The sequence below is a fragment of the Oryctolagus cuniculus genome, chromosome 18 (assembly GCF_964237555.1).
Source record: "Oryctolagus cuniculus chromosome 18, mOryCun1.1, whole genome shotgun sequence".
In the NCBI taxonomy this organism is placed as follows: Eukaryota; Metazoa; Chordata; class Mammalia; order Lagomorpha; family Leporidae; genus Oryctolagus; species Oryctolagus cuniculus.
The window spans coordinates 20,272,603-20,300,485 of record NC_091449.1 but is presented as its reverse complement, the minus strand read 5'-3'; the positions used below and the strand labels follow the sequence as shown (position 1 = coordinate 20,300,485).

The following is a 27,883-nucleotide window of genomic DNA, read 5'->3' as shown; positions in this document are numbered from 1 at the left end:
TATTCTATGCATCTGCTCTCCCACAATATGGCGCTGGGAGAGAAGTAAACAGCTTCCACACAGCTGCCTCCAGTTCAGCTAATAAACTGTAGGACTTGCTCCTGATTGGAGGAGAGCAGCGTACTCGGCGTGTGGGCAGCCGAGTTAGGATTGGCGGAGGAGGACTATAAAGGAGGAGAGAGACGGCATGCACCAGGAACATCTAAGGGGAACATCTAAGGGAACACCTGTGCAGCCCCCGAGAGAGCCGGCTGGCGGTGTGCCGCTCCCCTGCGGAAGTGGGGAATGTGGCCAGGGGGAACTGCCCTTCCACGGAGGTGGAAGGGATAGTAGCCAACCCGGGAAGAACCAGCAGCAAACCCGGGGAGGGCCGAGCAGACAAAAGAACAGCGCAGGGTCCTGTGTCGTTCCTCCACGAAGAGGGGGAGCGACATAATGGTGCCGTGACTCGGATAGGAAGCCTAGGCAGGGTTTAGTGTCGTTCCTCCACGAAGAGGGGGAGCGACATAATGGTGCCGTGACTCGGATAGGAAGCCTAGGCAGGATTTAGTGTCGTTCCTCCACGAAGAGGGGGAACGACAAGGAACCCAAGCATCCAGTATGGGTCCCAGTGCACAGGAGATTCTCAACACAGGATCTGCTGCCTGAACACGGAGGAAGTAACACACGGTAAACCCACCTCTGTAGGCCCCAGGACCAGACTCCTTGGCACAACTCAGGCCCCCAGGGCCATCTGCAAGCCAGGGAAGACCAGCAACAGCCCCCCCCCCCCCATCCCTGACCAGGGCCTCACAGCGTGTGGACAGTGCCCTGTGAAATCAGCTGAATGGTTCATGATCCACACTTGAAAAGATGAGACAGCAAATATCAGCGAAAGTGACATCAGTGAGGACGGTTTCATCCAGCTCCGCTCAGCTGTGTCTGAGTGTATGGGCACCACACATAAACACAGGTGCATGCTGGGTCACATCGAATACTCCCTACCCAGAAACCAAACCTCCAGCGAAACTCCTGACCCACAGAGCACAAGAAGCACCTCCGTTATTCAAGCAACAGGTGGGACTAGTGGGTAATTGTAGGGGTCCGCTGAGAATCTTCTTTATAAGAAAGCGGCGTACTTACCATTGGGTCAACCCAAACTGTATTTCCCAGAGCCAGCATCACTTTTGCATCATGCAGTTTTCCAACAATTTTATTATGAATGTACCTAGTAACCTGAAAAAAAAAAAAAAAAAGCACGTGACGTTATTTACCCGAGGTTGAGCACCGTGTTCTGTGTGTACTGCACACTTCGCAAACGCGTCACTGGAGCCTGACAACCTCTGGGCTCACAAGGCCATCAGCCTCCTTTCCGTGAGGCAGACAGCAGAGGTTCACAAGAACAGAGTCACACGAGTGCAGGAGGCTGCCCGTGGCCCCGAGAACAGACAAGGCCCGTGCCCTTGGACGACCAGTCTTGTGTGTGCCCCCCGCCCCATGCCTTCTACCAGCTGTCAATGTGTCTGTGAGAGCTCAGCGAGGGGGAAGGAAGGGCAGGGAAGGCGGTGTCTGCTCCAGAGGCCACCACGGGCGGTGACCACGGCCGAGGACCCAGGTCTCCTGTGTGCGCGCTCCTCTCGAGTCGGGGCTCACCTGTCCTGCGTATGTCACTTCTATGAAGCAGAACAGGAGGGAGCTGGCCCTCCCGTGCTAGTCTCATCCCTCGTGAGCTCTGTGAATGGACTGCACAAACACCCAGAGGGAACTCTCCCCACGTCTGCACAAGGCTGCCCACGCCTGCTGTTCTGGGGACGAGAACCATGACCCCTCGCTGACGGCTGCCTCCCCCAGACCTGCACGGCACGTGGCTCCCGGTGCACACTCGGTAAATGCTTATTAGAAGCAAGGGAGAAGACTGCTGTCTGATAAACACTGACGTCGCTGAGCTCAAGCGCTGGGGCTGTGTATTCCTCCTGCGCTGTGGAAACACTCCCTCGCGTATTTCCCAGGCAGTGTTTAACCTTACTTATAACGCAAGCTTTTTATTTCGCCAATTCTAATGGCTTACTCCAGATCCCATTAATCAGACTGCAGAATGTAACCTTCCCTTTGTGGGAGTAAGAGTGGAATGAGGAGTCCAGGGACTAAAGTCAGCTGGGGCACGGCCCGAGCCGCGAAGACTGCCGCCCAGCTGTTCCTAGAAGACATGCCCTTTAGAGAAGCTGAGCCGTGAGCAGGAGACTTCTGGACAGCAAGGAGTAAACTTTACTAAGCACTGGGCCACCGTCTAGGAGAGTGATTACACTGTCTGCCCCCCCCCCCCCCGCCACGGGGCTGGGGTCGGGGGTCACTCCTTAATCAGTCGTCAAGTCTGTCATCTGCTCTCCAATACTTTCCCACTTTCAACGTGGTTGGCAACCGCACCTAAGTCTGTACTGTTTAAGAGTGGCTCAAAGCACGCACCCACCCTGTAAGGAAACGGTCAACCACAGCCAAACCCAGGCTGGTGGTGCAGCTGACTCAGGGCAACCGACTGGTAGTCTGAGACCGGAATCCCTGATCCCGGCCCACACCGAGCGTCAGGGGCATCGTTACGAGAGCACCTGGCTGCTCAGGTGCTGAGCGGGGCTGTGCCTAGCCTCTCTCCACCCCACCGTGGACGGACACACGGGGCCACGCAGGGCCACTCTTCTGTGCTCCATGCCCTGGCATGGGGAGACTTCTTGGCTGGCAGTGCCCCACCCATTCTACTGGGTGACATCCTAGCAACCCACAGGGCCCAAAGGAAACACCACCCCCTTCAGAAGCGTCTCTGGCCACCACCTCTCCTTCCTTGTCCCCCGGCCGTCACGTGAGTCGCTGGGCGTCTCCAGGCACGCCCATCGCCAGCATCAACACCCAAATCCATGGGGCCTCCGTTGTGTGTACTCTGGGCTAAAGAGGTCTCAGCAGCCGAGGCCGCTCACCTTCGGATTCCACTCCACTTCGTTATCTGCTGGCTTCACTCTACAAACCACGAACTCCACAGCCTGCGGCGGCAGCGTGCAGAACTGCTCCGGGAGGCGCCACAGCTGCTCTCTGGGGACGAGTCCAGTTCTGCCTTCGTCAACGAACCTCACCAGGACGCTGTTCAGGACACAAGTGTCTTCTTTCTGGCTCATCTCCAACACCTGAACCCTGGAGAGCAGCAGCGGCAGAAATTCCAGACACACAGAGCTGTGGCCTCCGCTTGCCCGTTAAACGCAGAACCTAAAAAGACTCCTACGTTGCAGATCTACCCTACACTGGAACTAAAACACGAGGGCTTTCCAGTGGAGGGTCATTCTGAGTAACCCGGCATACAAGCACGGAGCACTTCTCACAGGTGACTCCCAACATAACACAAACACAGCCAGTGGAAGCGGCGTCGGTCAGCTCTGACCCCAGGCCAGCGACCGGCAGCCGCGGGGGTGGATTCAGCGAATGAATGCAACAGGCAGCTGGGCAGAGCACCGGCCACCGAGCTGCCGCTGGAACAATGAGGCGAGGCCGCCAGGGCTCAGTGTGCTGCTCTGGGAAATGGGCATGGTACCATCTGACAGACACGGGATAGGGAGCTGCACGGTATGTCACACATGGTGACAGCTTCGTAACCACCTGAGGTTGCACAGGGGACAGTCTCCCATGGAGAACTGTACCGGGCATCGGGGGAGGCACTGCACCAGCGCCACCTCCCCGGGGGCCGCCTCTCTGACAGAGGGGAAAAGAGGGATTCCACAGCACGCAAAGTACAGACCACTTCATGCTTCGCAGCTTCAGGAAGGGAATGCACAGGTATCTTACCTGTGAAACAGTGTTTTTTCTGCTAATCCATACAATCCACATTTCTCCACCTTTTCAACAGCTGTTTTATTACTGGAATCCTTAAAATATTCATTCATTTCGGCATTAAGAGTTGCAAAAAGATCCAAATATTTGTCAATTATACGGCCAAAGTAATTTGTTGCATTTGAAACATAAAATGGTATTACCTGAAACACATACAGTAAACAAATCCAGAAAACAAAATTTAAATAAAAAACACACACACTCCCTGTGTTTGCAGAAAGCAACACCTGACCTGAGACCTCGATGCAAGCAAACGGGGACTGAAAGTTAACTGTGAGGGGCCGGCGTCGTGGCCCAGCGTGGTAGGCCACTGCCTGCAGCACCCCATCGAGCTCGGGCTGCTCTCCTTCCAACCTCGCTCATTTTCTCTGCTAATGGCCTGGGAAAGCAGCAGAAGTGCTTGGGCCCCTGCACCCACGTGGGAGACCCAGAAAAAGCTCCTGGCTTCGACTCAGCCCAGCCCCGGTTGTTGTGGCCATCCGGGGCTGAACTGGCCGCTAGAAGATCTGTCTCTCTCTGTAACTCTGCTAGCTAGCTAACTAAAATAAATATACAAATAAATAAATAACTCAAACTAGGACGCAGGCAAATTTCTCATCATATTTACAAATAATTTCACTTTAAGATTTTTTCCAAATTCCCTAATTTTTAAAAAATATTCACTTTTGTTAAGATTTATTTTATCTTATGTATTTGAAAGGCAGAATTACAGAGAGAGAGAGAGCTCTTCCATCCACTGGTTCACTCCCCAAATGGCCACAACAACCAGGGCTGGGCCAGGCCAAAGCCAGGATCCATAGCTTCTTCTGGGTCTCCCACACGCGCAGCAGGGGCCCAAGAACGCGGCCCATCTTCCGCTGCTTTGCGAGGTGCATTAGCGGGGACTCACATTAGTGCTCTGATATGAGATGCGGGTGTCACAAGCGGTGGCTTAACACACTGCACCACAATGCCAGCCAGAAATTCCATTATTTTAAAGGCTCCATTTAAATAGAAGCATTCCACTGTCTACTTCCCAACTGCACTTCTGTAACAGTTCTCCTGGGAACAGCACTGGTGTCTCAGCCACTTCTACTTGATTCCATGTAAACAAGCACAAGTGCTTTAATAAAAGCCTTCTGCAGGCCGGCGCCGCGGCTCACTAGGCTAATCCTCCGCCTTGCGGCGCCGGCACACCGGGTTCTAGTCCCGGTCGGGGCGCCGGATTCTGTCCCGGTTGCCCCTCTTCCAGGCCAGCTCTCTGCTGTGGCCAGGGAGTGCAGTGGAGGATGGCCCAGGTGCTTGGGCCCTGCACCCCATGGGAGACCAGGAAAAGCATCTGGCTCCTGGCTCCTGGCTCCTGCCATCGGATCAGCACAGTGTGCCGGCCGCAGTGCGCCGGCCGTGGCGGCCATTGGAGGGTGAACCAACGGCAAAGGAAGACCTTTCTCTCTGTCTCTCTCTCTCACTGTCCACTCTGCCTGTCAAAAAAAAAAAAAAGCCTTCTGCAAACCAGCCCCAGGGGCCTGCAGTGACAGGGCGTGGACAGAGGCCACAGCCATGGCACGGTTAAGACAGCAGGGCTGCTGGTGTGCGAGGGGGAAGGCGGGGAGGCACCGGTACACCTGCCAGAGTGTGGGGAGGGCGTTCCAGACAGAGGGACTTCGTTTGCATTAAGGCAGGGCGCCCCGTCTGCCTGGCAGGCAGCAGTGAGGAGGAGTTACTTGTTAGGATGGCAGAGAGGCCAGTGCTGACTGGGAGTAAGGCCGGGGAGGCAGGCAGGGATCAAAAGGAGGGTGGGGACTCCCAGGGCTGACAGCCCACAGCCTCTTCTGTGGCCCCTTCTAACTTTATCACCTGCCACTTCCCCACTCGCATCGCCAATGAGCCTTGTGCTGCCCTTCGCACTGGCTGACTCCTGTGCCTGGGCTATTCTTCCCCAGATCCTCCCATTGCTGGGTCCTTGTTACTCAGGCCCGAGTGCTAGTCACCGCCTCTGCAGACGGTCCCCCCTGCCTGCCACTGCCAAGGGCCCTCTGCCCCGGCACACTCACACCAAGACACCCGCTGGTACTTCACCGCCTCTCAGCTCTGCACAGTCACCTTCCTCACTGACGCTCCCTGCTGACCACCTCCACGGAACGCCCGCCCCAAGGCACAGGAACCGTGTCTGGCAGGCAGCTCGGGGAAGGGCCCTAACAAACCCGGAGCCTCCTGCGTCCTCCTCAGGCAGTGTGCGCCATTCTCCTTCCTGCTCACACACGGCCCTGGCCCAGGGGGGCTGGGAAAGGCAGGCTCCCCCTGTGGAGAGGGCCCCCATCTGCGTGCCCACCTGGTGAAGGCAGACATGGCCTGAGGAAAACACGCACTACCACGTCATGAGACGTGAACTGGGCGTAGTATGATTACACACGGCAGTAGCGGACTATAAAAAGACGCAGAGAAAACATACTGAGGCGCCAGTGGTGGCAGCTTCAGGAGAATGGGTATAAAGGGCGCACTCCCCGCCCCCACGCCGCAGTTGTAACTCTGTGTGCTGGGCCTGGGGGCCCTGCAAGCTCAGCAAACAACGGAATGCAGGCCCGCACCCGGCGGCAGGTCTAGCAGTCTCTCGTGGGGATCAGCACGCCTGGGCATAGAGGTCACCAGTGGGAGGGCGGGGCCCACAGCAGCCTGTGGGCTGGATGCTCTTCACAGAGGGGAGCACTGGCCCCCCCCACAGGGTGACCAGCTCGCCCTGCAGCCTGGGGCCCCCAGCTCCGGCACCCGGGAGACTCCTCAGTCGTCCTCGCTACCAGCCTGCTGCCACTCTCCCTCGGACCCTTGCAGACAGCTAACTGTTCTTACGGGGACAGGACGCAGGGGAAGGAGACAAAAACCAACGATATTTTTAAAAGCAATTAGAAAATAAACTTAAAAACAGCAACAGTAACAGGCGTGGACACCTGGCACCCTGGTTAAGGAGCCGGTTAGATGTCCACATCTGACGCCTGCATCTCTGGCTCCTGGCTCGTTTCCTGCTAATGCAGATCTTGGGAGGCAGTGGTGATGGCTCAGGGAATTGGGTCCCTGCACCCATGTGGGAGATCTGGCTTGAGTTCCTGGCTCCTGGCTTCAGCTACAAGTATGTGATGACAAAAGGGCATCCCATATGGGCGCGCCAGTTCGAGTCCCAGCTGCTCCACTTCCTATCCAACTCTCTGCTGTGGCCTGGGAAATCAGCGGAGAATGGCCCAACTCCTTGGGTCCCTGTACCCGTGTGGGAGACACAGAGGAAGCTCCTGACTCCTGGCTCCAGATCGGTGCAGCTCTGGCCATTGTGGCTATCTGGGGAGTGGACCAGCAGATGGAAGACCTCTCTCTCTCTCTGCCTCTCCTTCTCTCTCTGTGTAACTCTAACTTTAAAATAAATGAATAAATCTTTAAAAAAAAAAATAAAGATGAATCAGGGGGCCGGTACTGTGGCATAGTGGGTAAAGCCGCCGCCTTAATGCTGGCATCCCATACGGGAAAAAGAAATAAAAGGGCATCCCAAAATATATCGAGAATTGTTTAAAAACTAATTAAGTAGAAATCTCAAATAAAAAAGGCACAAAATCTGAGCAGAGTTGATAAAGGAGATGTAAATGGCCAGTGGGGGCTGGCATTATGGTGCAGTGGGTTAACCCACTGCCCGTGATGCTGGCGTCCCATGTGGGTGCTGGTTTGTGTCCCAGTTTTGCCCCACTTCCTATTCAGCTCCCTGCTAATGATCTGGGAAGGCAGTGGAGGATGGCCCGAGTGCTTGGGGCCCTGCATCCCACATGGGAGATCCGGAGGAAGCTCCTGGCTCCTGGCTTCAGCCTGGCTAGGTCAGGCCATTGTGGCATTTGGAGAGTGAACCAGCAGAGGGAAGCAAGCTAGCTCCCTCTGTCTCTCCTTTTAGCTTTCAAATAAATAAATCTTTTTTAAAAAAAAATGGCCAGGAAGAAGAGCAAAGATGCTCATGAAGCTTCATGGCCAGGGAAATGCAAACAAGCGATAGCGGCAGACTCCACAGAACGGCTGAGACGGAAGACGGTCAAGTGCCGATGGCAGAACCAGAGTTCTCACAGGCAACGCTGGTGAGAATGCAAGATGGCACAACGACTCTAGAAGAACGTTTGGCAGTTTCTTATAAACACACACGTCTATGACTCAACAATTCTACTTCTAGGTCTCAATGGAAATGGAAAGATACCTCCAAAAGACTAGCAACACAACTGTTCCCAAGCAGCTTCAAACTGGAAATGACCCACATGCAGCAACCTGTGAACACACAGACATGGTACGTCCATGTAAAGGACTCCTACTCAACAAGGAAAGGACACCACGGAGGAATCTCTAGAGCTTCACACTGAGGAACTGGGGTGGGCATTCGGCTTAGTGGTCAGGCCGCCCGTCAGAACACCCGCATCCCAGGTCAGAGTGCCTGGGCCTGAGTCTCCGCTCTCTCCCGATTCTTTTTTTTTTTTTTTTTTTTGACAGGCAGAGTGGACAGTGAGAGAGAGAGACAGAGAGAGAAAGGTCTTCCTTTGCCGTTGGTTCACCCTCCAATGGCCGCCGCTGCAGCCGGCGCACCGCGCTGATCCTGGCAGGAGCCAGGAGCCAGGTGCTTTTTCCTGGTCTCCCATGGGGTGCAGGGCCCAAGCACCTGGGCCATCCTCCACTGCACTCCCTGGCCATAGCAGAGAGCTGGCCTGGAAGAGGGGCAACCGGGACAGAATCCGGCGCCCCAACCGGGACTAGAACCCGGTGTGCCGGCGCCGCAAGGTGGAGGATTAGCCTATTGAGCCACGGCGCCGGCTCTCTCCCGATTCTAACTCCCCGCAGGCAGCAGGTGACGGCTCAAGTAGTTAAGTCCCTGCCATCCACATGGGAGACCTGGATTGAGTTCCTGGCTCCTGTGGGCAGCTGAGGAGCAAACCAGTAGATGGAAGCTGCTCTTAAATAGATGAAAAAAAATTTTTTTTGACAGAGTTAGAGAGACAGACAGACAGAGACAGAGAAAGGTGTTCCTTCCATTGGTTCACTCCCCAAAGGGCTGCCACGGCTGGTGCGCTGCGCTGATCCGAAGCCAGGAGCCAGGTGCTTCTCCCCAGTCTCTCATGCAGGCACAGCGCCCAAGCACTTGGGCCATCCTCCACTGCCCTCCAAAGCCACAGCAGAGAGCTGGCCTGGAAGGGGAGCAATCAGTACAGAACTGGCACCCAACTGGGACTAGAACCCGGGGTGCTGGCGCCGCAGGCATAGGAATGAGATGGAGAGACAGAGAGAAAGGTTTTCCATCCGCTGGTTCACTGCCAATGGCCGCAATGGTCGGAGCTGTGCTGATCCGAAGCCAGGAGCCAGGAGCTTCTTCCCAGTCTCCCATGCGGGTGCGGGGGCCCAAGGACTTGGGCCATCTTCTACTGCTTTCCCAGGCCACAGCAGAGAGCTGGATTGGAAGAGGAGCAGCCGGGACTAGAACTGGCGCCCATATGGGATGCCAGTGGCGCAGGCAGAGGATTAACCTGCGGCGCCACAGTGCCAGTCCCGGGGATGGCTTTTTAAGATAGGACATCAAAAGCACCATCCTGAAAGAAAAAATCAGTGAGCTGACTGCATTAAAAACAGAAACTTCTGCTCTGCAAAAGACACAACTATCATAAAGTGAATGAAAAGATCAGACCAAGACTGAGAGAAAACTTCTGCAAAATGCTTAACTGATCAAGTTGTATCTAAAATATACAAAGAACGCTTAACACTCAATAATAGGAAAATAAACCAACCAACTAAAACCATCTGAATGGACGCTTTACCCAAGACTCCATACTGATGGCATACTTTTGAATGAAAGCCTGTTCAGGGCGACAGTTGGCCTGGAGGCTAGGATGCCTGCATCCCACAGCTGGGGCTCCTGGGCTCAGCCTGGTTCCAGCCTCCTATTAACCCAGATCCTGGGACGAGGCAGTGACAGGGTAAGTGACAAGGTCCCTGCCACACACACAGGAGACCTGGCTAGTGATCCTGGTCCCCTGCTGAGGGCATTTAGGGAGAGAAACAACGGATGGGAGCTCACTCTCTTTCTGTATATTTTTATCTACTACCCTCCCACCTTTCAAATAAATAAATACATGTTTTAACAAAGAAGGAATGTTCAGCATGGTGTGTCATGAGGATACTGGAAATTAAAAATACTACAAGCTGACAGAATAGCTGAAATCCAACACACTGACTATGCCAAACGCCGGTGAGGAAGTGAGCAACAGGAAGGCCCATTCACTGCTCACGGGAATGTAAACTGACACAGCTGTGCTGGAAAGCAGTTGGCAGTGTCTTGTAAAACTAAACACCGTGCACCCTTGATCCAGCAAGCACACTCCAAACAGCTCACATGGGTGTCTGCAGCACCTTCAGTCAGAGCCAAAGCCCAGACGCAGCAGGTGAACGGACGCGCCAACTGTGACACTGACACCAGCTACTATTCAGCTCGGAAAAGGAATGAAGCCTCATGCCATGGGAAGAGCTGGAGGAAATACAGATGTGTATGATTTTCTTCAAGATTTATTTTTATTTAAAAGGTAGAGTTACAGAGATCTAGATGTGTATTTTTTTTAAGATTCATTTTTGTTTTTTGAAAGGCACAGTGACAGAGATCTTCCATTCGCCACAAACAGCCAAGGCCAGGCGGAGCTCCATCAGGTCTCCCACACAGGTGGCAGAGGCCCGTCCGCTGCTGCCTTCTCGAGTGCATTAGTGGGGATTTGGATCAGAAGTGGAGCAGCCAGGACTCAAAGTGGTGCTCTGATTCGCGATGACAGCATGGCAGGTGGTGGCTGAACTCACTGTACCACACGCCTGGCCTCTGCGGGCGTGCATTAATGACTATACGAGAGCCGGCAATCTGATAAAGACCCTAAATAGACGACATTCTGGGAAAGCAGAATGGCTGTCCTAAGTGTGGGGGCAGGAGGGGGACGTGCAGGCGGAGCGCAGGGGGCTTGAGGCAATGAAAGGACTCCAATGCTGACGTCGCAGTGGGGGACAGGCACTACCACACGCCTGTCACAACTCTACACCAGCAACAGGGAGCCGGCACCGAGACCACGGACTTCAGTTAATAAAAATGCAGCAATACTGGTTCATTGGTTGTCACAAATGTGGTACACCAACCCAAAATGCTAGTAACAGAGGAAACTGGGGGTGGGGGGGAGGCTTATGGAATCCCATCTTTTCTGTAAATTTAAAACTGCTCCAAAAACTAGTATCTATTAATTTAAAAAACAATGAAAAAACAATTAAAAGTAGAGCAAAAGCCACCCACATCCACCAAAGCTGCCTGGTGCCCGTGTCTGGGTGGCAAGCGGCAGAGCGTCCAATGGGTTCGGGAATGGAGAACTGTGGGGGAGGCGGCAGGTGCCTGGGAAGATGCTGTGGCCTGCGGGACAACAGCAGCTACACTGGGAAGGCCCTCACCTGCTCTGCAGCAGGGCAGGCTGCCGCCGCTATGACACACCCAGACTGACCCTCCAAGGGCAAGAGAATGGCCAGACCGAAGTGGGAAGGGAGACGGCCGGGATGTTTCCAAACCTCATACACTTTATCAACATACACATACTATATATATATATATATATATATATATATATACACACACACACACACACACAAACATACAGAACACAACAACAGAAATGGGAACTCTATCAAATTAGAAAAATTACCCTGACCCACACCTCCTAAAATTTTCAGAAACTGGAATTTACATAAAAGTGAGCAAGACAAAGAATTGAGGCTACATGAATCGGCTTTTTGTCACTGTAACAAAATACCTGGAACAAACTGTCTATGAAGGAAAGAGAGGATTATTCTGGATCACAGACTTGGAGGTTCAAGTCGAAATCCACAGCTCCATCAATCCACACCCCATCAGCCGGGCATCTGGTGAGGGCACTGTCGCTGGGAGGGTCCCAAGGAGGTGCAGCACGTCACTCAGTGAGAGGGAGTACAGGTGCCCCTGTCTCCCTGTGATTCAATCCTAACACCCTAACAGCCCATTAAAAACAATCACCTCCTGAAGGCCAACCCTTCAACCCTCACAACTGGGTGAAGTTTCCGCCTTCTCAGCACCACTAACATGAGATGCTGGGGACCAAACCTTTAACACAAGAACTCGGGGACACTCAACACTCAAATCACAGTAAGAGTCAAATCTCACATTAAGTAATAATAAAATAAGAAGCAATAAAATATTTAATAAAATAGTTAAAAAGACAGTTAGAGGCAGAACAGCCTCTACAATGAAAGCCATTAGCAAGATGGATACACAAGAGACTAAAACTGTAATCTGCAATTTCTAGACATGCTCAGTTTAGCTTAAAAATATTATTATATAAAAGAATAACATAAATCAGAATTAGAAAAGCTTAGAAATGAGTGACAGAACTCAGGAAAGAATGAGGAATTAAAGAAAAAATTATTTCGATAATGAAAACCATAATAGTTTGCAAAACAGCCCCACACGTAGGTGCGTCTGTGTCCTAGCATTCACAGGGGCTCTGCAGATGAGGAGATGTCGTGAATAGGCCGGGTCAGGGGTGGGCCTTCTCCAGGGGGCACAGAAAAAAGGGGGAGGGCGGTAAGGAGGCTGCGGCAGGGATGGGGGCGGCGTGGCTCCGAGCAAGACACACCAAGGAATGGCCGGGTCAAGAGAAGCTGGAGAGACAGCACAGGCTGTCTTCTGGCTGTGGAGGGAGCACGGCCCTGCCAACACCTTGATCCTGGACCTCCGGCCTCCAAAACCATGAGGAAGTCAATGGGGGCTGTTCTAGGTCACTACTGCTGTGGTAACTTGCTACAGCAGCCCTAAGACACTAACACAACAGACAGTGTCTTATGGAAAGAGGTGAACGGGAGGAAATATTTTAACGCAAAAAGAAATGAAGACATCTAGAATTCAAAGAAAATGAACTCTTTAACTCAGCCATTCTATTTGCATCTCAAGAATTTTCCTCAAAGGAATAATCTTGGATGTTTTGAAAAGATTCATGTAATCAATGCATTATTTTTAATAGCCCCAAATGGAAACAATATTTTAAAAATATAACTGAAAAATCCAATCCCTAAATTTTCCTCCATTTGGCTAATTTGACCTTGCTTTTACCAATAAACTGGGGCCCTGGAAGGAGGCTGCATCTAGGGAGCCAGGCCACTTGTCAGATAAGCAGTTGTCCCCTAGCACTGACTACCCAGTCCTAACTGCGTTTTGGAAGATTCTGGTCCTCAGGAGCACCTTCACGGAGATGGCATCACTCAGCGGGAAAAAGGATCTTTACCAGAACTTACTTTAATGTATCCAGACACGGGCAGGGCTTGGTTGGATAATTTCCTGGGCATGTCCATTTCTGGGTTAATGTGGTGTCGGTCAGGACAGATCCTTTGGTCTCTGAGAAAAAAGAGAACACTAAATTTTTATAACCAGAAAAACACCACTAACAATTGTTGCCACAAATTTGTAAGTGTTCTTTAGAAAATTAATCTACCATCATCAGAGAATTTTTCTTCCAAACACCTTAAAAGTTAAGTAACCACGACTCATACTTGATATAACACAACAATATATAAATAATTGAAAGGTTTCTAAAATTTAACACTGAATAATAAAGAATTACTTGATTACTTTTCTAGAATACTCTTTTAAAAAAAAGATTAATTTATTTGAAAGGCATAGTGACAGAAGGAGAGAGAGGATCAATTTTCATCTGCTGATTCACTTCCCAAATAGTCACAACAGCCAAGTCTAGGCCAGGCCAAAGTCAGAGGCCTGGCACTCTATCTATGCTGCCCATGTAGGTGGCAAAACTTGGGCCATCATCTACTGCCTTTTCAGGCACATTAGCAGGGAGCTGGATCAGAAGCAGAAGAGCTGGGACTCAAATCAGCACTCTGATGTGGGATGCTGGCATCAAAGGTGGCAGCGTACCCTGCTGCGCCACATGCTGGCCCCACGTAATAAATGGTGAGGGAGCATCATGTGCAAGATGGCAACTCTGCCCTGTTTCCCACCAGACACACAAATTGACAAGTGTGGGTCTCAGACTTAGATGATACAGCTAAAACTACAAAGTTTCTGGAAGAAAACATAGGAGAATGTCTTTATGGCCAGAGATAGACAAATATTTCTCATGTAAAAACATACAAGACAGCAACCCTAAAAGGCTGCACCAAACCAAGTGTCTGTTAATGAAAGGGCTACTGAAAAGAGTGAAAAACTACAGCCAGACTGAGAGAAGACATCCTCGATGCATGTCCCAGATATATACACACATCTGTGTGTATATGCATGTATGTGTGCGTATATGTGTATATATATGTGTGTGTATGTTATATACATGTTTTATACGTACACCTATATATGTGTATATATAGTCACCACCCATAAATCAGTAAGAACAAGATAAATGCCCTCATTTATTTACTTTTAATGATTATATTTATTTATTTGAGAGGCAGAGCTACAGAGAGAAAGGGAGAGACACAGAGAGAGGTCTTCCATCTGCTCAATGGCCACAGCTGAGCCATTCTGAAGCCAAGAACCAGGAGCCTCCTCTAGGTCTCCTATGTGGGTACAGGGGCTCAAGCACTTGGGCCATCCTCTACTGCTTTCTCAGGCCACAGCAGAAAGCTGGATTGGAAAAGCAGCAGCTGGGACTAGAACCAGCACCCATATGAGATGCCGGCACTGCAGGCAGATGCTTAGCCCACTATGCCACAGTGCCAGCCCTCAAAAGCCCCCAATTTAAAAACAGTCAATAACCTGAACAGGCATTTCACAAAAAGAGGATAGTCTAATGTCCCACAAGCATATGAAAAGATGTCTGACCTCACTGTAGGGAAATCCAGTTAAAGTCACTATAGTGGTTTGCCACTATACCCCAAGGTCGGGTAGCGCAAACTGTGTTCTACAGCCTTCAGGATCCCAATAGGTTAACCACCAGGAGGAGGTGGCTGGACACCCATCCTGTGACCTAGCAATTCCACTCCTTAATAAAGACAAAGAGAAATGGATGCAAATTTCAACACGAAGACATGAACAAGGCTGCTTGTAGCAGTTTTCACACACAATAGCCAGAAACCAGCAACAGCAGGAGGGACACACACACATTGTGACAGAGTCACAGAATGCAACACTCAGCCACAAATTACACTCAGTAAAATACAGAAACCACAACGACAGACAGGTGTTGCTGACCCTGGGTTGAGGAAGAGACCAAACACAAAGAGTACCTACCACAAGTCCCTTTATATGGGGCTCAAAGCAAGCAACATTACTCCAGGCTGACAGCTGCCGAGAGGGCAGTCACCTCTGGTGCCCCTCAGTGCTGGGAGGGTGCACGCGCCCAGCGGTAAACTCAGCAGCTGTGCACCTGACGGCATGGGCTACCTCCCTTTTAGAACAAGAACACAGGCTTACTTGCAAAATCCAAAAGCCTTAAGGTACGGACAAAGCGGACTTGTGGCCTTCTTATCTTCTTTGGCTTCCAGAACCCCTGCAGTGAACTCGTACAGCTCCGATGGGACTTTGGCATCTGCTCGCTCCAAGTAGCGCAGGACGCCCATGGCATGGCTCGCGTTTCTCTCCGTCAGCAGCAAGACAGACTTGGTCTTCCTGTCTCCCTGTTCTGCAGGAGAACCCTTAACACCGGGGTGAACACAGGAATGGGGTCACCCACACCAGTCTAAATGGGGAAACATGTCATTACATAGAAAACCACCGTGACACCCTGAAGATAATAAAAAGTAAGCAAACCTGTTCGGTTAAATTCTGAAAATGATCAGACATGCAATACAGGCGTCCACCAAAAACTTTTGGCGAGGAGGGGAAGCTGAAGTGAATCACACATGTGGCATCAGTGATGGCCAAGAGTGGTATGCAATCGTCCGTCAAGGCTGGGGGAGAGGATTCCAACAACCGCACGTGAGCCGGGCACGAGCCGCTCCAGAAACCACACAACACGACACTGCCGTGTGCGTTTTACTTCACACTTGCAAAGAAACTCCCTTCCCACCGTTTTTGTCAAAAGTGCCGTTGCCTGTGGTAATTGAACTCTAGAGAGAAGTGGCCTCCCTTCCAGTTCAACAGTGCCTCTTTCTACTCCAATGCGCAGGCTGCCTGTATGCTTTTCACTTACTTCGTGCATCTAGCCTTTCGTATTTCTGATGTTCAATGTAACTATCATTCACAACACATTTCGGCACAGGCATGTATCTGATAATGATGCCTACAGGCCGACTCACCCACCCACCTACCCAACAGGGATCTGCCAGCCACAACTCCAGGGAGAAAGTCTAGACTGAGGGTTTCTGCCGGTTACCAACCTGAGAGCCCGGGGGTGGGGGGCCCTAGATTCACCTCAACAGGAAAATCATAGCGGAGGTTAATCTCCAGCTTAAAATTAACATTACTAACTCCCAGACAACCTGGGAAAGAATGAGAACTCTGGAGATGAGAAACATAAGTACAAATGAATTAAAGACAGGATTCCTATTAACTAGAAATTAAAACACTTACCTAGGACAATGTGAGAGCCAGAACTCAACCTCTTTTTCCACTGTTCCAAAACACTTTTTAAGTTAAAAACCATTTCTTTGTGCATTTTCAAGCAAAATATTGAATTGCTTTCTACTACCTAAACGAGAAACCAAAGAGGCCAGTTCACAGTCAGGAACAAGCTTGAAGCCACTTGTTCCATCAAGAACGATCAACATAAGGACTGGAGTTGTAGTGTAGTGGTTAAACCAACACCTGTGATACGGCATCCCACATGGGCACTGGTTGAGTCCTGGCTGCTCCACTTCTGATCCAGCTCCCTGTTAATGCACTTGGGAAAACAGCAGAAGACAGCCCAAGTACTGGGGGCCCTGCCACCCAGCTGGGAGATCTGGATGGGATTCTGGACTCCTGGCTTCTGTATGGCCCAGCCCTGGCTGTTGCAGCCATTCGGGGAGTGAACCTGCACAGGGAAGCTCCTTCTCTCTGTGTCTCTCCCTCTGTCTCTGCAATTCTGCCTTTCACATAAAAAATAATTTTTTTAAAAAAATAATTATCAACATAAGCCACTTTACATTACCCAGGAAATTACTATCTCCCTGATTAGGCATTCTTACTAATGAGATGACTAAGTTTTGAATAAATGTATTTTCCCAATTTTGTAATCTATCTATATCTAAAAACCCGCTGAAATATTATTTTGCTAAAATATTTTCATTCCCTTTTAAATGACATGTATATATTTATGTATGTAATATACAAAGTATGGGTGTGAATGTATATGTGTACGCACATCAAATACACAGCACTTTTGTTAACAAGCACTTTTTTTTAAGGAGATGGAGACGGAAGGAGCTCCCATCTGCTGGTTTACTCCCCAGACGTCCACAATGGCCAGGACTGGGCCAGGCCAAAGCTAGGAGCCCAGGAATGCAATCCAGATAGGTGGGTATCAGGAACCTAACTCCTTGAGCCAGCACCACTGCCTCCCAGCGTGCTTTAGCAGAAAGTTGGAATCAAGGGCCAGAACCAGGACTCGAACCAGGCACACCAAAATGGGATGTGGGCATCCCAATAAGGTCAAGCCCCGCCCCAAGAAGGGCTTTTGAATTCTACCTTCTAGGTCATCACTGTAGAAAGGTAGATGTGTAACTCACTCCCTGTATCTGGCTTTGTTTCTATATTTGAGCACTTATGTAGACAAAATCAGATCAAACTGAATATATCCTAAGTCAGTTTATCTGGTTCTTGTAGCCAACATCTGATCTTTCTAGCTACACAGTAACTGTCATCTTCTCAATCTTCTTGAAGGAAGGGGACACAAAATGTGGGCATTTCTTCACAAGTGGGACCCTCTCCCTGCTCTTCCAGACAAAGCGTGAGCACTGCGCCCCAGGGGAGCGCTGCTACAGTGCGAGGCTGGCTGCACCCCTGGGGCGCCAGACCCACTGCCAGGCCTCCAGGCACCAGTGCTTCCGGGAGCAGAGCCCACTCCCCTGCTGCCTGATGTTAAACTTGTGGACTCGGATTTCCCCCATTGCATACTCAGCTCCCCTGGTCATTTTCTGACGACCTGAGATTCAACCACAGTTTAAACAGCGGGGACATTTTAACGTGTGGTAGGGCTCACCTTAGACACCATGTCTGCTTCAGCCACGGAGCAGGTGAAGATCAAGGTCTTCTGTGTCTGGCTTGGAATGAAATCAAGAACTTGGAGTAAAGTAGAAGTTTTTCCACTCTCCAGGCAAAGGTGCACAACCTAGTAATGACATACAATAGTATCATCTTCTAAAAGTTCAAGGCGCTCCAGTTTCACTTTCTGTAAGTAAGTTCTGATTCTCAAAGGAAATAATACCTAGGAAATCAATACAAATTTATACATAATCACAAATTTGTGTATCAAATCAAATCAGAGTGTAATGGTTTAATATCAGCCCATGTAATGCAGCTGCTTGCTGTGTTCATCAGCCCTGCTCCCCTTCCCCATGGCCGCTACCTGCTGGACGTTGCCGTAGAGGGCAGCCTCTTCCATGGCCGTGATCACAACACAGGGGTCGTTCAGGAACTCTCTGATTAAATGCGCTATATGTTTGTTCCAGTGAACTCCAACTGCAACGATCTGATGAGGTGCAGACTCTCTTTCTTCAACGTCAATATTTTTTTTAAAGTTATCTAATATAGCAAGCATCTAAAAAATCAGTATAATTCATTTCATTTTAAGAGAGAATAAGCTGGTTTGACAGAACATAAAATATAAAATGGAGAAAATGTTAAATTTCAAGTCAATAAACGTCCAAAAACCCCCACTCTAAAAAAAACCTGGAGCACCAACAAAGTCTTGGTACATACGTGTAACAAAGGATTAGATGTTCATACAGAAACCTTTTTTTTTTTTTTTTTTTTTTTGACAGGCAGAGTGGACAGTGAGAGAGACAGACAGAGAGAAAGGTCTTCCTTTGCCGTCGGTTCACTCTCCAATGGCCGCCGCGGCCGGCGCGCTGCGGCCGGCGCACCGCGCTGATCCGATGGCAGGAGCCAGGAGCCAGGTACTTTTCCTGGTCTCCCATGGGGTGCAGGGCCCAAGCACCTGGGCCATCCTCCACTGCACTCCCTGGCCACAGCAGAGAGCTGGCCTGGAAGAGGGGCAACCGGGACAGAATCCAGCGCCCCTACCGGGACTAGAACCCGGTGTGCCGGCGCCGCTAGGCGGAGGATTAGCCTAGTGAGCCGCGGCGCCGGCCCATACAGAAACTTCTAAAAACTGGTGACAAAGATCATCCCACCCACAGAAGGTAAAGAAATGAATATGCAATTCATAGAGGGATGGACACAATGTTCAACGCAGGGAAATACAAACCAAGCTAAGGAGATCTCACTATTTACTAATTAGACTGCAAAGCAAGCTGGGCCCAGGAGTGCGGGAGCAGGGTCGGTGACACAGGGGGAGTGTCCCTCGGCCTGTGCTTTCACAGGCAAATGTACAGAAGTAACCCCAGAGGAAAAAAGTAAGATCTTTAGCCAAAGACATATACAAACTAGGTTAAGTGTCCAAAACTAAGACAATTTTGGAGTAAATTGTGTTACACGCATGTGACTCAGTGCCATACGGCCAATGAAAATCATGCTGCAGAATAGCAACTAACAATACAACAGTGTTAACTGCAAAATGCAAGTTACAAAACTGTACCTAAAATATGTTCTTTTTTTTTTTTTTTAGCTTTTATTTAATGAGTATAAATTTCCAAAGGACGACTCATGGGTTACAATGGCTTTCCCCCCAATACCGTCCCTCCCACCCACCACCCTCCCCTTTCCCACTCCCTCTCCCCTTCCATTCACATCAAGATTCATTTTCGATTATCTTAATATACAGAAGATCAGCTTAGTATACCTTAAGTAAGGATTTCAACAGTTTGTTCCCACACAGAAACATAAAGTGAAAAATAATAGATGATTTTTTTTAAATGATGATGAAATCAGATCAGACCTATTGTCATGTTTAACCCCAGTGAGAGTCAACTTGGGAATTGATAATTTCTTTTTTTTTTTTTTTTTACAGAAGATCAGTTTAGTGTACATTAAGTAAAGATTTCAATCGTTTGCACCCCCATAGAAACACAAAGTGAAATATACTGTTTGAGTACTCATTATAGCATTAAGCCTCAGTGTACAGCACATTAAGGACAGAGATCCTACATGAGGAGTAAGTGCACAGTGACTCCTGTTGTTGACTTTACAAATTGACACTCCTGTTTATGGCATCAGTAATCTCCCTATGCACCAGTCATGAGTTTCCAAGGCTATGGAAGCCCCTTGAGTTCTCCGACTCTTATCTTGTTTAGACAAGGTCATAGTCAAAGTGGAGGTTCTCTCCTCCCTTCAGAGAAAGGCACCTCCCTCTTTGAAGACCTGTTCTTTCCACTGGGATCTCACTCACAGAGATCTTTTTGCCAGAGTGTCTTGGCTTTCCATGCCTGAAATACTCTCATGGGCTTTTCAGCCAGATCTGAGTGCCTTTAGGGCTGATTCTGAGGCCAGAGTGCTATTTAGGACATCCGCCATTCTATGAGTCTGCTGAGTATCTCACTTCCCATGTTGGATCACTCTCCCCTTTATTTATTCTATCGTAAAATATGTTCTTGATATAAAATATATGCATCAACGAAAACAGGAATTAAGAAACAAAATACTTCAAAACAGTTGAAGCAATTCCTCTGAATGTGAGATTATGAATGTGGGGCTTTTCCCTGGTCTCTGCTCAAATTCTCTAAATTAAGAATTCCTGCTTCCATAATCAGAAAAATACTAAATATTCAGAAAAATCTCCTGGTAAAGAACTGCTTCTCAGTGAGAACTTTAACAGTGGGAAAGAAATTCCAGATACACATTCTCTCCATCACAGAAGTCACAAGGGGAAGGGGGCTTGGATTAGCCGCTTTGCTCCCCACGGGACACCGCCCCGACCCTGCAGAGCGCTCAGGACTGCAACCCTTCGCGTGGCCTACCTGCTCGTTAGCTTCCGAGAACAGCACTTCCACCTCATCCAGGACCAGGTGGCAGAGCCTGAGAAACAGCAAGCTCTGGTCCGTGAGCAGCCGCAGCAGGCTCTGTGGGGTTGTAACAATCACATCACCTGCATTTTCAGAGAAAAAAAAAATCAGATTTTCCACAATTTCTCTAACATTTCCTTTACTAATCTTCCAGTGTTTTTCAAGAGGCGGTTTGTCTACTCAGGTGGGTGCGGCCAGCCCCTGCCCACTGAGGCTCGTCCCTGCCAGTATCCAGTCCAGTGCCTGGGCTCCACCAGGCTTCGTGCTCCTGAAAGGCAGGCAAGGCTGGAGTCCACACCACGTGTCCAGCACCTAACACACTCCACATGCTCAACAAAGAGCTGCCAAATGAACGAATTCACACCGCTGTCTCAAGGTCACCCACTGGTGACTGATGGGGAGCGAGGGCCCCGTCATCACACGGCCCGCTGGGCAGGGATCCACCATCTTCCACAGGAAAACCCAACAGCCCGGAAAGGACGCTTACACCCCCTGGGCAGCTTCAGATTTTTGGCTTCGTCTTTGTGGAGTCCGATTGTTAACAACATGGGATGAAGAGGCCTCGAGGACTTGCTATAGTCTTCCAATAATTCAAAAGTTAATTGGGCCTTTTTCCACCCAGGGCACACGATGACTGCAAGAGGCTGCAAAGACAAGCAAATTCAAGTAATTGTGGACACTGGTTAGGAATCCAACTTAGTGTATGGAAACATCCAGAACATCTCCCTGCACAGCATAAGCCTCTCACAAGTTTTTACAACCATCGTCATTGAAGAGTTCAGCAAAATTCATTAGACTGAGACACACTGAGTGAGATTTCCCTAGGGCTTAAACCTAGTACTTCACAAGTTCTCACCGAGTCCTCCGGACACTCCTTCACGGGGGGGTCTACTGTTACTCCATCTCACAGATGGCAGGTCTGAGGCACAGAGAGGTAAGCCAGCTGCCCAAAGCTGCACAGCTAGTACACGGTAGTCTGGCCCCAGACCCCGCAGTGCGAGGAGGCACCACTGAGAAGGGCCTTCCCAAAGGCTGACACCTCTTCCTGAGGAGACCCCCTTTCCGACCTCGGCAGTCCACCAGCCCCCAGGCACTTGCTGCCAAACACCCTCCCGGACACATGCCCTCCACTGACGAAGACAGAACCCAGGTGAGTGCAACTTCCAGGCAGAGGGCTGAGAGCGGGGCAGCCACAGAGGTGTGGAGAAAGCAGGGGGGGCACGAGGAGGAAGATCTGGACATCCCTTTCTCTTTAACCTAAGTGGCATCTCACCAGCACGGCTCAGCTGTTCACTAGTTCGGGGATAGACACGCATGCATTCGTGGTGACCGTGGTGACCGCACAGTGCCTAAGATGCCACTTGGGATGCCCACATCCTATTATCAGAGTGCCTGGGTTCAAGTCCCAGTTCTACTTCTGATTCCGGTGCCTGCTAATGCAGACTCTAGCAGGCAGCATGTGATGGCTTCAGGAACTTGGGTTCCTGCCATCCACATGGGACATCTGGATTGAATTTTGGGCCCTTGGCTTTGGCCTGGCTCAGTCCTGGCTATCACAGGCATTTTGGGAATGAACCAGTAGATGGAAGATCTCTGTTTATATCTCTCTCTTCCAAATAAATTAAAAAGTGGTTAATTACTCATTTGATTAAATCAATATATATATAAAATGATGCACATGTCCAAAGGGCAATCATTAAACTGCATAGCATAACAACAAACTACTGCATGTTTCTGCCTACTATTTGTCACCTGACGACGAGTGGCAGAACTCCTTGTACTGCACCCTTTGTGCCAGATTTCAGATCCATCAGTTCACCCATAAGACAAAACCCAGTAAGGGTAGCTGTCTCTGCCCACCATCATTCGACTCTAATACTCAATTCCTTTCCATCCCATCATCTTTCTCAGTTATTTTCAGATCCCCTCATGTGGTCCCCTCATGTGGTCAAAGCAGGATTATAAAACAATATGGTTGTTATGAAATAATTTAAAGAATGTATAACAGTAGATACTTATATTCTACTTCTACCTCTTGTCAGCTGTTAAGAATTTACCCAAGTAACTTTTCATGAGTTAATGTTCTTATCTATAAAACGGTGAAAACAAATTGAGTAAGTTGTCACTAGACCATCACCAACAGTTAAAAATAAACACTGAATCCGCTTTGTTGGGAAACCAAACCATCTCAACTTACTCCGTTTCTACTTGGCAGCGACTTGTAGCAGCCCCCCGTTTGCAAAACTGTGAGAACTGGTGGGAGGTACAGCAAAGGGTCATTTCCACAGTGAGAAATGACCACCACATCGCAGCCACGCGCTATGGGAGGCCACGAGTAGGATTCCGTGTGGCTGGGTCCAGGGTACTTGTTTCTTTGAAGAGTCTACGAAACACAAAACCCCAAAACCACAATAAAGTACAGGAAACCAACAAAAACTCCATGTCATTGTTCACTTTAGTCCAATAACCACTACAGATTAGCCTCTACTGAATATGGTATTCCCCATAGGTGGCACACTGACCTCTGCTTCAAGCACTCTGGGACATCAGTGTGGCTCTTCCTCCCTATTTGTCTAATAATCAGTCCGTCTATCAGCTTCACTTGGAAGGCTTTTTAAAAACACACTTCTATTTGCTCCTTTTCCTACGTCTCCGACACTAAAATCCAAATGTTCCACCGGTTTTCCAACCATGTCAGGATCTTCCCAAGGCTGGGCTCCTCAGCACCCTTTCTCTGTGACGTCCTCCTCCGCGAAGCCACTGCGATCCAGGCTGTTTCTATGCATTCAGCATTCGACTGCCATCCCGGGAGTTCCCTTCTTGGCTTAAGCCTTCGCTCTGATGGAGAACAGGGGATGTACATTCTGTGGAGCTCTGAACATCTGAAGGCGTTTTCAGTCCACCTCTCCCCTCCCTGACATAATGAGGAAGGGACTCACTTCTCACCAGAGGGCTCAAGGCCACACCCCTTGTTCTTGCAGAGACATCCGAGATCATTCCGACTGCTGGTCCTGGGAGGACCAGGTCCTTTTCTTCTAGAAGCCTCCATGATCTCCAACACCCTTGGGTGTAGCTGCCTCACAGCCACACATCTGCCATCCTCTGTCCGTGATGGCAGACTAACCGCTAATTTGCAGAGTCATGGCCGCAGGCGGGACAATGGCCACAGCTCACCCTTCAGAGAACCATCTGCCCCCTTCCATCTCTCTCTAGAAATCCCACTTTCAGACCTTGGACTGGTCAAAAATCTTTTTTGTTTTTTAAAATTATTTCCATCTCTTTGCCTTTGTGGTTCTACTTTGATAGTTAGCTTCTCTTTTATATCTCAAACCAACTGCTGATTTTGAAAGTTTCTGTAATTGCTTGGATTTCCATGTTTTTATTTTCTCACTGTTCCTTTTTTTATAGCACCGTGTCATGTTAACTGGATGCAGTTTTCTTCTCTGATTCTGGAGGATCCTTTTACATTCTCACATGTTCTTCTATCTTGGCATTGTCTATTTCCTTCAGAGTTTGGTCTCTCTTGTTTGTGAACTACTGCAGAGGCCAACACTAAAACCTGGCTAGAAGCTTGGTGGGTGGGACAACCTGTCATCATGTGAGTGTCATGTCACTGAGGGAATGCAGGCCAGGAGGTGGGCATCTGCACTGGGAGAATTCCAGACAGAATCATCTAGAGGCTACTTCTCCAGGGCCATGTGGTTTTTCCAGAAAGAGTCTCCAATCTCTCTCTCCTGGAAACAATACAAACTGGCTCTGCATGTTCAGGGAACAGGGCAGGAAAGTTCACAGCCTCACTCTGTCCACTATCATCGGCCACAGTGCACCACTTGTTTTTCCATCTTCGAAAGGCCTGTAGACACTTCTGTCCACTAATACCTGTCTCTCTTTGTATACATTTTTTTCCAGAAACCTTTTATTTAAGGACCATACACTTCATGCAATTCATAACTTTAGAAATATACTGATTCTTTGCACAGTACCCACCCTCCCACCCCTTTTCCTCCTCTTTCTCCTATTCCCATTGTTATTTTTACTAAGATCTACTTTCAATTAACTATAATCATATGACTAACTCTATACTAAGAGTTCAAGAAATTGCATGAAAAAAACTGTTCTTCAACAGTTAAGACAAGGGCTATTCAAAGTCACTGTATCTCAGAATGTCAATTTCACTTCTATAGATTACCTTTCAGGTGCTCTATTGGTTATCACAGGTCAGGGAGAAAATATGGTATTTGTCTTTTTGGGACTGGCTTATTTCACTAAGTATGATGTTTTTCAGTTTCACTCATTTTGTTGTAAACAACAGAATTTCATTTTTTTTAATCGTTGTGTAGTATTCCATGGTGTACATATCCCACAATTTCTTTATCCAGTCATCAGCTGATGGACATTTGGGTTGATTCCATATATTAGCTATTGTGAATTGAGCTGCATGTAGTATGTCTTGAAATCTGGTATTGTGATGCCTCTGGCTGTGTTTCTGTTGTATAAGATTGCTTTAGCTATTCAGGGTCTCTTGTGTTTCCATATGAATTTCAGCATCATTTTTTCTGTATCTAAGAATGTCTTTGGTATTTTGATTGTTATCACAATGAATCTGTAAATTGCTATCAGCAGTATGGACATTTTGATGATATTGATTCTTCCAATACATGAACATGGAAGATTTTTCCATTTTTTTCTTCCTCTCTTTCTTTCTTTAATGTTTTGTAATTCTCATTGTAGAGTTCACTGATATCCTTGGTTAAATTTATTTAGAAGTATTTAATTTTTTTGTGGCTATTGTGAATGGGATTGATCTTAGAATCAAGCCATGGCATTGTCTATGTATACAAAGGCTACTGATTTTTTGTGTTCATTTTTTATCTTGCCACTTCACCAAACTCATTTTTATGAGTTCCAATAGTTTTAATGGAGTCTTTTGGATGCCCTATATATAGAATCATTTCATCTGCAAACATCCTCCTTCCCAATTTATATCCTTCTGATTTATTTTTCTTGTCTAATGGTTCTGGCTAAAACTTCCAGGATTATACGGAATAATGATGGTGATAGTGGGTATCCCTGTCTGGTTCCAGATCTTAGTGGGAATACTTCCAACTTTTCCTCATTCAATAGGATGCTAGCTGTGGGTTTATCATAAATTGCCTTGATTGTATTGAAGAATGTTCATTCTATACCCAATTTGCTCAAAGTTTTTATCATGAAAGGATATTGTATTTTATCAAATGCTTTCTCAGCATCTATTGAGATAATCATATTGTTTTTGTTCTTCAGTTTGTTAATGTGAGGTAGCACATAGATTGATTTGTTAATGTTGAACTATTCCTGCATACCAGGGATAAAACCCACTTGGTCCTGGTGAATAATCTTTCTGATGAGTTGCTGCATTCAGTTGGCTAGTATTTCATTGAGGATTTTTACATCTATGTTCATCAAGGAAATTGGTCTATAGTTCTCTTTCGCTGTTGTGTTTTTTTTTTTTCAGGTTTAGGAATTGAGGTGATACTGGCTTCATGAAAGGAGATTGGGAGGTTTCCCTTCATTTCAATTGTTTTGAATAGTTTGAAAATAATTGGAGTCAGTTTTTTAAAAGTTTGGTAGAATTCAGCAGTGAAGCCATCTGGTCCTGGGCATTTCTTGATCAGTTATTACTGATTCAATTTCCATCTTGGTTTTTGGTTTGTTCAGGTTTTCTATGTCTTCATGGCTCAATTTAGGTAGGTTGTATGTATCCAGGAATCTATCCATTGCTTCTAGGTTTCCCAATTTGTTGGCATATAGTTCTTTGTAGTAATTTCTGAGATTCTTTTTATTTCTGTGGTGTCTGCTGTTACATTTCCTTTTTCATCTCTGATTTTATTGTTAGGTCTTCTCCCTCTTTTTTCTCTTTTCCTTTTGGTTAGTTTGGCCAATGGTCTGCCTGTCAATTTTGTTTATTTTTTCAAAAAACCAGCTCTTTGTTTCTCTGGGTTTTTTTGTTTGTTTTTGTTTTGTTTTTTATTTTTTTATAGGTAGAGTTATAGACTGTAAGAGAGACAGAGAGAAAGGTCTTCCTTCCATTGGTTCACCCCCTAAATGGCCACTACGGCCAGTGCTGTGCTGATCTGAAGCCAGGAGCCAGGTGCTTCTTCTCAGTCTCCCATGCGGGTGCAGGGGCCCAAGCACTTGGGCCATCCTTCACTGCCTTCCCGGGCCACAGCAGAGAGCTGGACTGGAAGAGGAGCAACTGGGACTAGAACCCAGTGCCCATATGGGATGCCAGCGCCACAGGCGGAGGATTAACCAAGTGAGCCATGGCACTGGACCCTTCCCTGATGTTTTGTACTGCTTTTTTTGTTTCAATTTTGTTTTTTTTTCTTCTCCATTTTTAATTATTTCTTTTCTTGGGGCCAGCGCCGTGGCACAGTGGGTTAACGCCCGGCCTGAAGCGCTGGCATCCCATATGGGCACCAGTTCGAGAAATGGCTGCTCCACTTTCTGTCCAGCTCTCTGCTATGGCCCAGAAAAGCAGTAGAAGATGGCCCAAGTCCACGGGGTCCACCTGCATGGGAGACCGAGAAGAAGCTCCTGGCACCTGGCTTCAGATCGGCACAGTTCTGGCTGTTGTGGCCGTCTGGAGAGTGAACCATCGGATCAAAGACCTCCCCCCCCCCCCGCCTCTCCTCTCTCTGTGTAATTCTGACTTTCAAATAATCTTTAAAAAATCATTTCTCTTCTCCTACTAATTTTGGGTTTAGTTTGCTGTGGTTTTTCTAGGTCCTTGAGATGCAATAATAGTTCATTATTTGGTGCCTTTCTAATTTCTTGATGTAGACACCGAGTGCTGTGAACTTTCCTCTTAACACTGTTTTAGCTGTATCCCGTAAGTTTTGATGCATCGTCATTTGCTTCCAGAAATTTTTTGATTTATTCAATGACCCACTGTTCATTCAGGAGCATGTTGTTCAGT

General features: G+C 48.4%; 1 protein-coding gene across 4 annotated transcripts in view; it reads right to left on the bottom strand.

Annotated features, from left to right (window-relative positions):
* The window catches only part of LOC127486059 (putative ATP-dependent RNA helicase TDRD12), a 109,395-nt gene that overhangs the window by 9,551 nt on the left and 71,961 nt on the right, over nt 1-27,883 (bottom strand). For 3 of the 4 annotated variants that reach the window (XM_070062490.1, XM_070062491.1, XM_070062492.1), the window contains 12 exons: nt 23,123-23,308; nt 21,413-21,569; nt 20,881-21,008; nt 18,372-18,563; nt 18,006-18,134; nt 16,397-16,514; nt 15,635-15,774; nt 15,299-15,519; nt 13,171-13,270; nt 3,802-3,989; nt 2,946-3,156; nt 1,123-1,215 (listed from right to left, as the gene is read on the bottom strand). In XM_070062490.1, the coding sequence (XP_069918591.1) occupies nt 1,123-1,215; nt 2,946-3,156; nt 3,802-3,989; nt 13,171-13,270; nt 15,299-15,519; nt 15,635-15,774; nt 16,397-16,514; nt 18,006-18,134; nt 18,372-18,563; nt 20,881-21,008; nt 21,413-21,569; nt 23,123-23,308 (1,863 nt within the window). Of the gene's footprint in view, nt 1-1,122; nt 1,216-2,945; nt 3,157-3,801; nt 3,990-13,170; nt 13,271-15,298; nt 15,520-15,634; nt 15,775-16,396; nt 16,515-18,005; nt 18,135-18,371; nt 18,564-20,880; nt 21,009-21,412; nt 21,570-23,122; nt 23,309-27,883 lie in introns of those variants that run through there. The other variant, XR_011384017.1, reaches the window with a different exon arrangement.